This window comes from Tachypleus tridentatus, chromosome 8 (assembly GCF_004210375.1).
Source record: "Tachypleus tridentatus isolate NWPU-2018 chromosome 8, ASM421037v1, whole genome shotgun sequence".
Taxonomy (NCBI): domain Eukaryota; kingdom Metazoa; phylum Arthropoda; class Merostomata; order Xiphosura; family Limulidae; genus Tachypleus; species Tachypleus tridentatus.
Genome location: NC_134832.1, coordinates 64,112,597 through 64,129,240, shown reverse-complemented (window position 1 = coordinate 64,129,240; position 16,644 = coordinate 64,112,597). Strand labels below are relative to the sequence as shown.

Sequence of the window (16,644 nt, the reverse complement as noted above, 5' to 3'; positions counted from 1 at the left end):
GAGGTATGATAAACATTAATGCATTTCAACAGTTGATAATAAAAAAGCAGAAATAAAAGTTTCAAACCGAACAATAACATTATTCTCAAAATAACTTAGGCATTTTTCTATAGGTATTGTTAATTAACACAAAATCGTAATCCAAATTAATTTAGAATGTTTGATACATACAACAAAATGCTACAGAAGTTGCTCATGGTTTATAAACTAAATTCAATCTATTCAGTAATCTCTAACAGGTTCAGTAACCATCGTCTAACGAGCTTCGTTAGCTTTACTTATGATTAAGAAATCCATATTAAGCAATGGAAATGATTAAAATTAGGACCAATTATTGCGGGTCCTTTGTTTAAACGGGACTTTTTTTAGTTTCTTTCACAGCAACAGTAGTGACAAAAAATAAATACTGTTTGTTTTTCACGCATTATTACTTATTATTACGTATTATTACGCCTATATCGCTGTATTTGGAAATGAAAATGTTTGAATTTATTGAAGTAAGAAAACTTTAAATAAGTAAATATTTAGAATGTTTGTTAAACAATGCATGCAGAATTACAGCTTCAGAAATAATACATGTCCAATGAAATAATTATGTATGTGTGCAGAAATTAATATCATTAATATATAAATTAACTTTAGTTATTTCTCTTCATAATCTAAAATCGAAACGCATTGGCCTAAACTAGTATTTATATTTCCTTAAGAAAATAACAAAAACAAAAGAAAAATGTATTGCCCTAGAAGCTTTAATTAAACACTTGTTTGTAAGCCTTATTTTTAACTTTGTATTTATTCAAGTGTATCTGTGGGGTTTACGACAAATCACTTGGTTAATTAATATATTCCTCATAAACGGATATAATATTTTCATGTTTAAATTATCAATGAACTTAATTGCCAGGAAGTATGGATATCAATTTGGTTTGATTTGTTTGTTTTGAATTTCGCGCAAAGCTACTCAAAGGCTATCTGCTCTAGCCGTTTCTAATTTAGCAGTGTAAACTAGAGGGAAGGCAGCTAGTCTTAACCACTTACCGCTAACTCTTTGGCTACTCTTTTACCAACGAATAATGGGTTGGACCGACACATTATAACACCCCCACGGCTAAAAGGGCGAGCATGTTTGGTGCAACCGGAATTCGAACCCACAACCCTCATGTTACAAGTCGCACGCCTTAACCCACCTGGTCATGCAGGCCTAGTTTGGTTTGAATTTCGCGCTAAGGGATATCTGCACTAGCCATCCCTAATTTAGTAGTGTAAGACTAGAGGAAGGCAGCTAATCATCACCACCCAACGCCAATTATTCGGCTACTCTTTAACCAACAAATACTGGGATTAACCGTCACATTATAACGCCCCCACGTAATAGCACTACTTTAATAATATAGTTATATAATGAAACTTTTTTTCAACGTTTTTTTCATTATAAATTTTCGGTAGTATTCCAAGCCGATATTGTTTACTCTAACGGACTTAAGCTGAAAAAGCAACTAGTAGTAACAAACAAGAGCACGACTTCTGACATATTGCACATCGTAGTTTAAGGTTCTGAATAATTGTTATCGGATCAGGTTTGTGTTTTAATTATTGTGTGTTTATACTTAGTTCCTATATTTGGAAACATAACATTCCATTTTGCTTTTATTGATAGTCTGATAATTTTAACAACACACACACACATATATATATATATATATATAATTCCATAGTTATCATTTTTGTCGAGCAAAATTCATTTTATTACAATGTAATTATATTATTTCGTGTGTAATCACTTATCGAGAACAATCATATTAAGCCTAAATTTATTTTTATAAAAAACATATATCTTTTTGTTAAAAATAAAGTAACATGATAATTTACATCATTTCTGAAAGTTTGAATAAATAGCCTACATACTCTCTCCATTATCTTAAGAGGACTGTATCGGATCTTAAATAAGTTGACCCTAAAAATTCCATATCACTTTCATTTATTAAATCATGAGAAATAAAAACCATTTTTAATAAAGTCTTTTTTTAGAAAATGTTTGACTATAGTTTGTAGCACTGCATGTTCATATATAACATATTTTAGCGAATGTTGTACACTAGCTGACTGGATCACTTACTTGTACAGAATACAAAAAAAAATATTTGAATTACTTTCAAATATTGTATGATTCGAAATTGTACTTTTTAAGTATTACACAAATCAGATAATGAAAATAACGTCTCGATTAGATCCAGAAGTTCATTAAATCATGGTAAAATCTCATTACGTGATTTTGACGTTTTAATACTCTCTCATAAAATGAAGTTCCCGGGAGCCTGCCAATTATGAGTTGAGTCATAATTTTGAATCATTAAAGTTCTCTTGGTTATCTCCTGACAGATTCACCAGTAGACTGCAGATAAAGGTGGTAATAGTAGAGTTCTACACTCAAAACATTTCTCTCATAAAGAGAGAAATAGAGAAATTTTATGGGATAGTTTAGACAGTTAATGTTACAGGTTATTTATTACTGTTATAACGTAATGCTTTTAAACATTTTGTAGGTATGCTTATCATGAGTAAAGAATAATCGATTAAACTGCTCTGCTGTGTACCAGTTTCAACATTTGGGTATCTACAAGAATTACAACCCCGAGATGTAGAAAGCATGTTATTAGTTTTGGGTTATTTTAGAACGTTTTAAATGTTTGTATGAAAGTAGAATAGATACAAAGTACCTTTTTATTTCTGAAAAAAACTACTAGTCTCTCACTTGGTGTACATACAATTACAATTTAACACAAAGAAGCTTGAGATGAAAATAAGTATGCAATAATGCAATCACAATGGACAAAAATCGTATAGAAAACATTTGGTGTTTCACGCTGAATTCCGCCAGTAAAATTTTTATTGGGCTATATAAGAATCGGGAAAATTTTACTGCCCTCAAATAGATACTACTTAAACGATGATTTGCTTTCTCATATCAATTCGAGCTCTACAGTCTTAAAATATTTGAAAAGTTAAAGATCATCTGACACGAAACTGATATTCAACATCTATAATTCATATGCAACTTCAATTTATTGATGATAGACGTAATAGATTATATTGATGTAAATCTCTAACGCAATTCAGTTTTCATAGATGCAATAAGAAATCCAGATGGTTAGGGCGCTCTACTCGTAATCTGAGGGTCGCGGGTTTGAATCTCTGTCACACCAAATATGCTCGCCCTTTCAGCCGTGTGGGCGTTATAATGTGACAGTCAATCTCAATATTCGTTGGTAAAAGAGTAGCCCAAGAGTTGGCGGAGGGTGGTGATGACTAGCTGCCTTCCCTCTAGTCTTACACTGCTATATTAGGGACGACTAACGCAGATAGTTCTTGTGTAGCTTTGCTCGAAATTCAAAACAGACCAAATCGATGAGAAATATAATCCAAATATTAATCACATATCACATTGCCTGTTATATAAACGTTATTTGACACTTGAGAAACAAGCAATAACAACAACAGAAAAAAAAATGTTTACCGTTTTATCTCCCAAGTTATCAACGATGCAGTGAAGAAATGCCGTTTGACCAAGTTGAGTTGACACATTTTTCGCTGTACTGTTATCAAACACAGGAAGATTGTACGGTTCAACACCCCAGTATTCTTCAACGCTGTCTTCTTGTGTTAGGGATCGTTTATCAAGCATTGCGGTGTCGGTTGAAGTGGTGTCATCCTGAGCTCTTGTCGCTCCTGGTAAAAAGGCAGAAAAGAGTTGTGTTCATTAATTACCAGCGATAAACCCACTGCTTTTCATTAATCATATTTATTTTATGTCTTATTTTTTGCTAGTAATGCTTATGGAAGATAATATCACTCTTCTCGTTTTACTAAGATTGATGAACTTATGCTTAAACGAGAAAAGCTACTGTTGACTCGAAGTTACCCACGTAGAATCAAATGATCTCTGATTTTGTATCAGTTTTAAACTAAAAATATGTAAACCGGACACCAGAACCACGCATCTCATAATGTAATAACGATCATCTAAACCGTGATAATGTATTTTGTTTGTTTCTTGAATTTCGGATAAAGCTGTTATTGTTGTTTTGAATTAAGCACAAAGCTACACAAGGGGCTATCTGTGCTCTGCCCTCCACGAGTATCGAAACCCGTTTTTAGCGTTGTAAGTCCGCAGACATATTACTGCGCCACTGGGGAGCTCGCGAAAAGCTACTCGAGAATTATATACCTAGCTTTACCTAACTTAGAAGTTATGAGAAAAGGCAGTTAATCAATACAGCCTACTGCCAACTTTTGGGCTGCTCTTTTACCAACAAAAAGAAGAATTAACCGTAACGTTATAACGTCTTCACTACTTTAAGGATAAACATGATTGGTGAGGGAATTCGGATATGAATTCGACTCACAGTTTGCGAGCCGAGCACCCTAAGCATAAGGTCATGCTAGACCTAACCGTAATAATAAATACATGAATAATAATACTGTTTTTATCAAAGTCGTAAGCCTGCATAGTTATTTATATGGAGGAAATAAATCACTGATAACTTCGAATTTTAAATATAGAAAAGTGAAGTTTTACAGAATACTTATACACGTTATAGTGTATTTTACAGATACTCAGCGTTGAGTAGTTCTTAAGTTGCGTTATACGTGACAAAAACAAGTGTATTAAATGATCTTTATATAACAAAGTCATTGGTAAACATCATAAAGTTAAGTGGTTCTTGCAATGCGTATCAAATAAATGTTTAAGACACTGATATGGAATATCAATTGTATCTGAAGGTTATTTTATATAGATATGTATTGAATAAACTTGTATTGTCAGGGCTGAGTGATGAATGACTTATTTGTTCCAATTTCATTCTGATTTAATATTTATCTTTAGGTTCATACAGTTATATTTGCATTTTGCTGCACCAAAACAGTTATATCATGTTTGGAAGTACACATTCATGCACGACAATAAAAAACGTTACTTAACTTTCTGAAAACTAGGGTTCTCGTAGAGTGTATAGTTATAATTATTATTTTATTTTGTTAGAGGAACGATGTGGCTCATGTGTTGGTTTTGCTATAGTACATTATGAAGATTTCCACAAATAGTACATTATGAAGATTTCCACAAATAGTACATTTCTTACTCTTTTTTGTTGTTGTTATTTTTATAAAAAGTATCTTAATGTAGCTTGTTAAGTATATCATAAAAATACTACATGATCTTACGTATTTGTTTACTGTTTGTTGTTATGAGCAAAGTTACACAGTGAGTTAGCTATACGTACGCTTCTCACCGCGAATATCGAAACGACAGTATAAGTATTACAAGTCCTAAGACTTTCTGTTACGTTAACGGGGACCCTATGATAAGTGATACCTCTATAAGTGTTATTAATATTTGTGTATCTGTATTTATTTTCTTACTTCAACAACTCTTGATTTCAGCAAAACAATAAATTATATAGAATCATATGAAATTATGAGGGTGTATTGATTGTATAAAGTCTATATATAACCCACTCACAAAAACAGGCAGGTTAAACTTTGGCACGAAAATATATAACTGTCATGAAAACTAGCATAACTGAGCACAGAAGAATGAGCGAAAGATGTTCTGTTCCATGAACCATTTGCCGATTTAGATGGTTTATCACGGTTTTGATGTGTATCTACTTGAAATTCAATGTTACATATTCCTAAAAACACGTGGTACGTGACTGAGGGTAAATAAGAATAATTCCGTGTGATATTGTTATGCTACTTTATGCACATCTTTAAAATGATTTCGAGGAGACGCATAAGCAAGCATAAACAATTTTAGAAAAATGTTTCTCATATAACAAACACTGCACAACCAGAACAAAGAAAAGAAAATTCCCCCGGCGTTAATCTCACATAAATATAGTAACGTAGACTTTCTAGGTCGTGTTTAAAACGTTGTTGCAGCCATAAGAAACTAAATCGTAACCTAAGAATTATGTTAAAATACTTCTTTCGAGAGACGTTATTATGGATACCAACACAACGAAGAGGATTGTATTTTCTAAAGTATGTTTAAAACGTTGTAGCAGTCACAGTAAACTATATCATAACCTAAAAATTATGTTAAATATTTCAGTCGAGAGACATAATTATGGATACCAACACAACGAAGAGGATTGTATTTAATCTTGCAAATAAGTCACTTCATGATAATGAATCATCTCTAACAATTCATTTATTACGCCATGATGTGCTAGATTCGTTGCTTCTAACGACCTTAAGCAGTGTCTTGTTTTATAAATCTATTACGTTTTGAAACCTACTGTGTTGAATCAGAAATAAAACAAAAGCATTTTACTGGTCCTATTCAGTAAATATGATATTTATTTAGCAGGCATGATTAGCTCTTTCACTGGCTTGGACAATTAATATGTTTAAGCAAGCAAACAAACAGAAAATAAGTGATTCGATTCCCCTTGATGGGCTCAGCAGATAGTCCGATGTGGCTTTGCTATAAAAAAATAACACACGCACACAAAAATCAACAGGCACGTTTACTGGTACAGTTACGACAAAAAAGTTCGTACCCCTGCGTCCCTAGTGGTTTTTTGTTTATAACTTAAAAGGTATCACGAGTAGGGTAATAGAAGTATAATATGTTATAAATATTATACTAACACACATCTGCATAATTTTATATATAAATGGAACGAAAAATAAACTGTTTAACTGTTAAACAAATAACCAAAAATATGAGGAGCAGAAAGTGTTCGTACAGTTCAGAATGTGTGAAAAAACTGATATTTCCGTAAAACTTTTGTTTAGTTTGGCAAATAAACTACATTATACCATTCCAGAACTAGACACTGGATTCATAATTATTGGAATTTAGCCAACAAAAAATGTACTTTCGGTAATTTAGCGCCGTCTCCGTCATTATCTGCTTGGTTATCATAGCGAACAGGAAACAACTGTCCAGTGATTTAAAAACTAAGTTATTGTAAAATACAAATCTCATGTGTCTCTTTCCGGTATTGCTACACAACTTAATGTGCCGAAATCTACTGTTCAAAGCATAATTGCCAAGTTTAAGCTTACAGGATCAACTGCTAACTTCTCTCGTTCCGGACGCCCCACCAAAATTCCAGAAAGAACCAAAAGGAAGATACTCAGAGAAGTTAGTAGGAACCCTCGTTTAACACGTATTAACATACAGAAACTGGTAAGGAAAACTGGGGTTGAAGTAAGCACCTCTACAGTTACGAACATGTTACGCTCTTCTTAGTTCAAAAAATGCCGTTCTCGTAGAACTCCACATTTAAATCCTGTTCATTTAGAAGCACGATTGAGGTATGCAAGAAAGCATGTAGATAAACCCTACACCTATTGGAATGGTATTCTTTGGTCAGACGAGACTAAAATCGAGCTTTACGGTGAAAATGGTGTTCGCTATATTTTCCGTAGGAAGAGGAAACGAAATCTTCCAAAGAACACCGCCCCTACAGTTAAACACGGAGGTGGCTCCATCATGCAATGGGGTTTCTTCAGCTCTTCTGGTGTAAACAGTCTTCACCGTGTCAACAGAATCATGAATAAAGAAGAGTATGTTGATATATTAGGCACTTATATCAAGAATGATGCTCGGAACTTGCGGCTTGGGCGTTGTTGGATCTTTCAGCACAACAATGACCCTCAGCACACATCGAAATATGTACAATTCTGGTTGCAGAGGAACCATATAAACGTTCTGGAGTGGCCATCGCAGTCACCCGAACTCAACCCAATTGAAAACGTTTGGCATGAGTTGAAGATAAGGGTTTATCAGCGTCATCCAAAAAACTTGCAAGAGTTTGAGGCCTTCTGTAAAGAAGAATGGAAGAAAATAGCATTCGAATACTGTCAAACAATCATGGAGGGCTATGAGGAGAGATTGCGCCAAGTAATTCACCTGAAAGGCTACACAACTGACCATTAAGGTAGACGCACGAACACTTTCTGCCCCTGCTATGTTTGGTTATTTGTTTATAAACAGTTTATTTGTCGTTCAATTTACATAGAACAATATGTAGATGTGTGTTAGTATAATATACTCTTCAAAAAAAGAAACGCAAAAGGCAAAATATGAGACAAATTGTTAACAAGTTTATTCCGGGTAGTTCTGTATGACATGTGTGAAACTTTGCACATTCACAGCTGCACATCTAAAGTCTGCAAATGCGAAGTCCGCGCTCACTAGGTGAAGTTTAACGTCATTAACGAGTATGCCCCCCGGGAGCATTAATAACTGTTTGGCATCTCCTGTGGCCTGGCAAGGCCAAGTGCGTAAGGCGTGCGACTCGTAATCCGAGGGTCGCGGGTTCGCGCCCGCGTCGCGCTAAACATGCTCGCCCTCCCAGCCGTGGGGGCGTATTATGTGACGGTCAATCCCACTATTCGTTGGTAAAAAAGAGTAGCCCAAGAGTTGGCGGTGGGTGGTGATGACTAGCTGCCTTCCCTCTAGTCTTACACTGCTAAATTAGGGACGGCTAGCACAGATAGCCCTCGAGTAGCGAAATTCAAAAACAAAACAAATTCAAAAAACAAACAAAGCATCTCCTGCCCATGAAAGCGATGAGATGACGAATCACATCCTGTGAAATGGCTGTCCACTCAGCCTGCAAAGCTGCTGCAAGCTGAGATAGAGTCTGCGGTTGAGGTTGTCGCCGTCGCAGACGTCGGTCCAACTCGTCCCAAAGATGTTCGATGGGGTTTAAATCTGGTGATCTGGAGGGACAGGGGAGAACGTTTATGTTGTGGTGTCTCAAGAAGACAGTGGTGAGTCGGGCTGTGTGAGGACGGGCGTTGTCATGTTAAAAAACGTCGTTGACGTTCACCATGATGGGTTGCACATGGGGCCTAAGAATCTCGTAGACGGTTTCGTACGGTCTGATCAGAAATCCTACGCAGCCCTGGTATGGTTGAGGCAGTAGACGTCGCAGTGGTGGTCCTATCCCGAAGGTGACGTAACCGGATGTTGCGATCTTGTGCAGGCGTGGTCACACAAGGTCTGCCAGATCGTGGACGGTCACAAGTTGATCCATGATGTTGGTGACTATTTCATAGCCTTGTGATGATGGTTGGGTGGACATTCACAGCTATGGCAACATCTGATCGAGATTCGCCTGCTTCCAATCGACCAATGGCGTTGTTGCGTTGTGCTTCAGTCAGTCTTGGCGTAACTGTATTGCGTGTCGGTGGCTTAACACTGAGCTATGGAAACCGAGAACCCGTCACTTTTATAGGAATTTTGCACATGTTGGACTTGCAGAACATGCAGATCTCTCAAACAAATTTATTGGACACGCATGTGTTTTGGCGAAAAATCCGATGTTTTTTCTCCGTTTTCAAAGTGCACAACTTTTATTGTCATTTTGGTCTGACAATCAGTGTCTTAACACGTGTAACATCACATACTCTGAGCTTGTAATGTTATTACATATATTTATGTTTAAAATAACAAAAATATCCCTTTTGTGTTTCTTGTTTTGAAGAGTATATTTATAATATATTGTACTTCTATTAGCCTACTCGTGATACCTTTTAAGTTATGGGCAAAAAACTACTCGGGACGCAGGGGTACGAACACTTTCTGTCGTAACTGTAAGTCTATGGATTTACAATTCTAAAATGAGGTGTAAAAGTCAGCAGATAGTCCGATGTGGTTTCGTTATAAGAAAACACATACTTTTAGGTATTACGGATTTACTTTGCCTTAACTTGAAAACCTACATTATTTAATTCATAACTGTGTTTTGCGGATTTTACAACAGCAATATATGTTAGGTTTTTGAAGATCGCTCATCTATAATGTTCAGTTCTCCATATTAACTTACAAGAACTTAGAATATCTGTATTTCAGGACGGCTGGTATAACTACTACAACTTTTATTAAAATAAAGAATACCGTTTCGGCCTCATTAGGTCATCTTCAGGATAAGAAATATAAAGTTTGCAATTGACTATTGCCAGACACATGTCTTAGGAACGAGAGAGTATAAACGGGAATGGGATTACAGGGAGCGTTGAAGTTGGATGTTAGGTTATTAATTAGTATAGGTATAAAGGTGTTCCTTTATATTGGTTTAATTTTGGTTTTAGTTGTAAAATAAATAGGGTTAGTTTGTTTTGAATTTCGCGCAAAGCTACTCGAGTGTTACCTGCGCTAGCCGTCCCTAATTTAGCAGTGTAAGACTAGAGGGAAGGCAGCTAGTCATCACCATCCACCGCCAACTCTTGGGCTACTCTTTTACCAACGAATAATGGGATTGACCGTCACATTATAACGCACCCACGGCTGAAAGGGCGAGCATGTTCGGTGCGACGGGGATTCGAACTCGCGACCCTCGGATTACGAGTCGAACGCCTTAACACGCTTGGCCATGCCGGGCCAAATAAATAGGGCATCTTTGATTTTGCGTTTGTTTATATTTGTTTCCCTACTTAGTATCTGGGTGTTTTTTAAGGTTATGTTGTGTTTATTTGATTTGCAGTGTTCAAAAACGTATAAACGTGTTTTCATGTGTTCTTTGAATCCAGTTTCCATTTTTCTGCTTGTTTCTCCGACATAGAAGTTGTGGTTGTTGTTGCATTGTATTTTATAAATAAAGTTGGTGTTGTGTTTATCAGTGTAGTTTTTACATACCGGGAATATATGGTATGCAGCAGTGTAAGGTTTTGTAGTTTGTTGTATCTTACACTGCCGCATACCATAATATACCAGGCATCAACGAAAAATAACCAACATTTGGAAAAATCATAAGAAAGCACAACTTTCCAAAAAACACCAAATTTATTCAGAAACCAGGTACAAAAGTGAAGTCCATATTATGTGAAAACTATACTGATGTACAAAACACCAACATTATTTATAAAATACAATACAAAAACAGCCACGACTTCTATATTGGAACTAGAAGCAGGAAAATGGAAACTAGATTCAAATAATACAATAAAACACCTTCACACATTTATTGAACACTTTAAATCAAACAAATACAACATAACCATATAAAACACCCAGATACTAAGTTGGGAAACAAATGTAAACAAACACAAAATCAAAGAAGCTCTACTTATACAATAACTACAACCCAAATTAAGTCAATGTAAAGGAACACCTTTATACTTATACTAATTAATAACCTAACATCCAACTGCAACGCCCTCTACAATGCCGTACCCGTTTACACTCTCGTCCCTAAGACATGTGCCCGGCAACTGTCAGTTGCACACTCTCTCTTTGTTGACTTGAAGATGACTGAAGAAGGTCGAAAAGTTATTCTCTACTGTATTTTAATGAAAGTTTTAATACACATGCCAGCCGTCTTGAGATACATTTTTACTTCAAGTGAGTTTCTCGTCATCAAGAATTACTTGGAATATTGTTTAGTGCAATGAAAATTGCAATGTTATATTGGCAAAATTGACGAATATGTGATACCAAAAAAAACACGTTTAACCGATTTGAGTACCTGTTCATTGGATAGGAGAAATAAAACCTTGTTTGTAACAACGGATACGAAATTGTTATTCTATTTATTCTTAACATAATAAACGTTAAATGATTAATAAAACACCATAAAGGTATCAATGCTGGAAAGAAACACATGCTGTTTGACGTCTCTATCCTTAATAGTATTAAATTGTCTGATTCATAAATATGATAAGCGCCTAAGTTTTATTCAGTTTTGAAAGTAACAGAGAAAGACTTCTCTTGGCCCGGCATGGCCTAGCGCTTAAGGCGTGCGACTCGTAATCCGAGGGTCGCGGGTTCGCGCCCGCGTCGCGCTAAACATGCTTGCCCTCCCAGCCGTGGGGGTGTATAATGGGACGATCAATCCCACTATTCGTTGGTAAAGAGTAGCCCAAGAGTTGGTGGTGGGTGGTGATGACTAGCTGCCCTCCCTCTAGTCTTACACTGCTAAATTAGGGACGGCTAGCACCGATAGCCCTCAAGTAACTTTGTGCGAAATTCCCAAACAAACAAAAAGACTTCTCTTGTAAAATATATATATATATATATATATATTTAAGTTAAGGCATCATAGGCAAGCCAGAGACTGTTTGAATCAATATGTTATTTGGATTCACGCTGTGTAAAGTCACATTTCTGTCTTTAATTTTGATTTCAGGTGGCACAACGGTGAGCATCGTAATTATAAGTCTAAAACTGAGGCCTGAATTTCTGCAGTGAGTACAGCACAAATACCTTATTGTACAACAAAGTAACAAACAAATAACGAGGGCCATTTCCTAATTTATCAGTGTGAGGCTAAAGGGAAAGCAGCTAGTAAACACCACCCACCCCCAGCTCTTGGGTACTCTTTTTACCAATGAATAGTGGGAATCCGACGATAAGGTTCTGACGGCTTGAAGGGCGAGCATATTTGGTGTGATGGGTATAGAGAATGAACTAGAAATTTATATTTGTTACATCTAAGTATACAAAATAATACAATTAACTACACAAATATATAAATACATATTAAAGAGCTCCCTAGTGGCACAGCGGTATGTCTGCAGACTCACTCTGCTAAAAACCGGGTTTCGATACCTGTAGTGGGTAGAGCACAAATAGCTCTTTGTGTAGCCTTGTGCTTAATTCCAACCAAACAAAAACATATGAAAGAAATGTAAGAGTTTAACATGCGTTATGTATCAATATTAAATAAACTAAGTGGATATAATATTTTAAGTTTACGTATATATGTTACTTTCTTTACAAAATGTATATGCTGGCCATTGACAATTATATATATATTTACAAAAGTTCTTGCACTGAACAAGTCACAATAGTCTTGGTATTACATATTGGACTAACCAAATTAAGGATAAGAGTTGACGTTTTTATCAAATTGGGAATCATTCCGTAAATTTTAGGTCTATTTAATTTTGTTTACAATTATTTATAATTAACTCTAGTTAAACTATGACTGAGAAAATTATTAATTATCTAATTTCTGTGGCACTTTCATAATTTCTTTAACTATTTATTTAGTTAGATGGTACGTCTCGAACGGATAGATGCAGAGAAAAATGTTTGCTTAGATTAACTTACGATTTCCTATGTGAATAATTTGTATCCTTATCTATTTAATATAGTGATTGATAACACATTTTCAAATATTTATTTTTCTTTTCACGTCGTAAATGCGTTGAGCGTCGAAATTTTAAATCTCTTTAAAGGTTTTGTTTGTTTGTTTTTCTTTTCCAAATCATTTAAGCTCGAAAATAAAATATTCAGTATTGGTTTCGAATAACTTATCAGACAAAAGAAAAAAAAGCCAATTTTATTTTAAAACAGCTCTACGTTTTTAGTTTTATGTTGAAAACCTCCAAAAGATAATTCGAAATGTTGAACACAGTAGTGTTAACAAACTCAAAGTTCTTTTTTAATAATACAAGTGCTTAAATAACATTAAGGAACTACACTTTCAAGAGTATATCTATGTAAATAGCTAAAACGAAAGGTTTACCTTTTACTTAACAATTGCCGTTCACAGATAATTAATCTGTAAAATAAAATAAAATATTTGAAAATGTTTCGTTATACTACACTGTTTCGTAACTTATATTATGGATTTAGATAAAGCGCTTTAATGCAACTTTCAGTGAAAATATGACACCAAGCAATTTAAAAAATTACAAGAATTTGACATTCCTTTTCAGGATGTATGTTTTCGCATGTGTTTAATAAGTTTACTCATACACTGGCCAGGCCATCCCTTATCATTATTACTTGTATCCAAGTTTATCAGTGAGGCCGTTCCCCAAAAAGGGGTCAAGACCACCTGGATGGGTCACCTGTTTTAAATTCTTGCACCACTATAAAACAGTGTTTCAGTCAGTCAGTAGACACTAAAATGAAAAGACGTCACATAAGGGACGATTAAAGTTCAAAGTCGTACTGTCGTGATGTTAGTGAAACGTGCATATTCCATAAATCACGAGAAGAATTATGCATTCTGTAGGCAACAACATAGCACGACATATGCAATTCAAAAGCAAGAAATAAAAAGTATTTGTTTCTCTTAATTTTAGTTTCATTAACTTTTGAAACAAAACACTTTTGGGGACCCTGCGAAAATACATCTCGAATAAAACAAGTATTTCTGAATAAACTTATAGATCGTTTAGTGTTTCACCAAAATACCCACTACTTTCAAATCCCTATATCGTTAATTTGATCAATCATCAAAGTTTATTATTGAACACAATGGCACAGTGATAAGAAGCAGGCTTCGATACTTAGGGTGGGCACAGAACAGATAGACTGTTGTGTAGCTTTGTGCTTAACTTTAAACAAGCAAGCTTAGTTTATCTTGAAATTCACTTACCAAGAAACAATAGAAAGTGAAACGCAAAAGGATACTAAGGATTACTACCAAAGGATAATAAATGCTTAAATTAGCAGCATCATAACAAACTCGTGAGTGTTATTTAAAATGGAAATTTATGAGTAATTAGAATTAGTAAATATATCTGCGAGTAATAAGTATTTTTAATTAATTGTTATACATACTTACCCTTACAAACACGTACACATCAAGCAAAGATCATGATTTATGTTTCCAATACCTTTAATACAAATTCTAAAGTATGGTTTATTATCTTAATGATTGAAAAATCTTGAGTGCTATTTCAATGTAACGTACACACAAACGACTTCTTTCTCCAGAAACGCTTGTTTAATGATCAACACTCCACTTTGCAGCTTATTTAGGAGCCATCTGAAACACGCACTAAAACTTATTATAAGAATGTTTAAAATAGAACTATAGTGCTACAATAGTTGCCGGAAGACTTGACTAGTAGTTTTTAATTCTGTGTATCTTTAGTTTTCTGTATTTCCACGCATGCTGCACCAAACACAATCACAGCCTTTTACTTAAGAATACTTACCAGATAATTCCACACACCTGGTTTTATCGTGAAAGTGATTTAATTTTTATTCCTTCAAGCAAGGAATACCACTCACACATACCAATACACATCATGATGTTAAATTAAAGGACCACACGAGTTTCTAACAGACCTTACAGTAAGAAAGTTTTTGAAATGACAAGATTCTTGTTTGCAAACAAAAAAATGTTTACTGCTTTATACTTTATTTTCGCAAAGAATTTTCTTCTTCTATATCTGATGAAATTTTTACCAAGCACTTGCTTTTCATCTGTCCATAATTCTCAGTCAGAGAATTCCTTTAAAACACTTTCTATTCATACCAAAAGGTTTTTTATTTCAAATTAATATATAAATTTCGAGAGAATATAATTTTGATGAAATAACCTGTAATCCTTTGAGACAGGACTGATTAATTATGTTAAAATATGAAACATGAAAGAATTACGTATTATTTAACACAATTATTATAAAGTTTATAAAATGTAAATGGAACTAATCTCTTCAAAGTTACCCCGTTGTTAAGATCGTTACCATATGTACCTGAACATTGTAGTAAAACTTTGCAGACGACAACTTTTCGAAGCACAGTGAAAACACTTTCTTTCATTAGGCCCAATTACAAAGAATTTGCTTAGCTCCTTAAAATGTATGTGGAGACATCTTCTAGCGTAAGATTTCAGTTACTCACAGGTGACAGCGCAGATAGCCCTCGAGTAGCTTTGCGCGAAATTAAAAAAACAACAACAACATACTCACAGGTGAAAAGTTGCAGTGTCGTATGGGCAGCAGAACATTGCAGACGACACATCGTTGAGGCGCAGTGAAAACAAACCGGTTCTCTTAGGCTTAGTTTACAAACAACGTTGGAAATATTTCCAGTATTCTAGGCAAACGTTTTGTTGATGTTAAGAAACTTCATTCGTGTATTGGTATGATCATGTAATGATGGGCTGTTATATTTTGAATAATAAACACTTCAAAGTTTTACTGATTTATAACGTATTCTTAAAATGATATTAAAGTCTTCAATGTATTGCTAAACTTTAAAATGTATAAGTAGGCCGGATATCTAAGCTAACCATAGTTTGTGACAATATTAATTAATTAGATTTTAGTAAAAATATAATTATTATTGGATGATGACGTTATTGTCTTCCTAGTTAGTTAATAATTGTTCAATGTTAAACTAACTCAATGAAACATTGTACATTTATTTTTGTGTACTTCCAGTGAAGCTTGTGTTTTATGAAGTCGAATTTATTTGTAAAGTTATAAGAATGTTCTATTTACATTTTTTTTCTGAGAAAAGTAAAATTTGTAATTAATAACCGACCAGGATTGCCAGTTAAGACTTTGAAGGGTTAGATTAAATGAAACTTCCAACTTATTTCATTAACTGATATATATGCTGCATAAAACAATTGGAGTATGATCAGAATTTGTGCTGTCGCAGCTATAATAAGACAAAGTCCTTTTTATACAATAACATGAATTACCTACTCCTTGGTTCATTGTTATTTAAATCAGACATCTGATCTAGCATGCAAATGATCTGTCATTTAGCCTATGTTATATGTGGTGATTCGGAGTTGAAAATGCCCCAAATAGTTCACGAACCATGAATAGACCTCAAAGAAGATAGTTGAATGTTTCACTCACGTGGAAAGTCATCAGACGAATATAAATCTGCGAAGTCTCAAAGTATCATTAGCAGAACGTGGA

At 34.7% G+C, this 16,644-nt stretch overlaps 1 protein-coding gene across 2 annotated transcripts in view; it reads right to left on the bottom strand.

Moving 5' to 3' along the window:
* LOC143222541 (zwei Ig domain protein zig-8-like) overlaps nt 1-16,644 on the bottom strand; it is a 118,910-nt gene that overhangs the window by 44,415 nt on the left and 57,851 nt on the right. For both annotated transcript variants that reach the window (XM_076449159.1, XM_076449160.1), the window contains one exon: nt 3,515-3,726. In XM_076449159.1, coding sequence (XP_076305274.1) covers nt 3,515-3,726 — 212 coding nt within the window. The remainder of the gene's footprint in view (nt 1-3,514; nt 3,727-16,644) is intronic.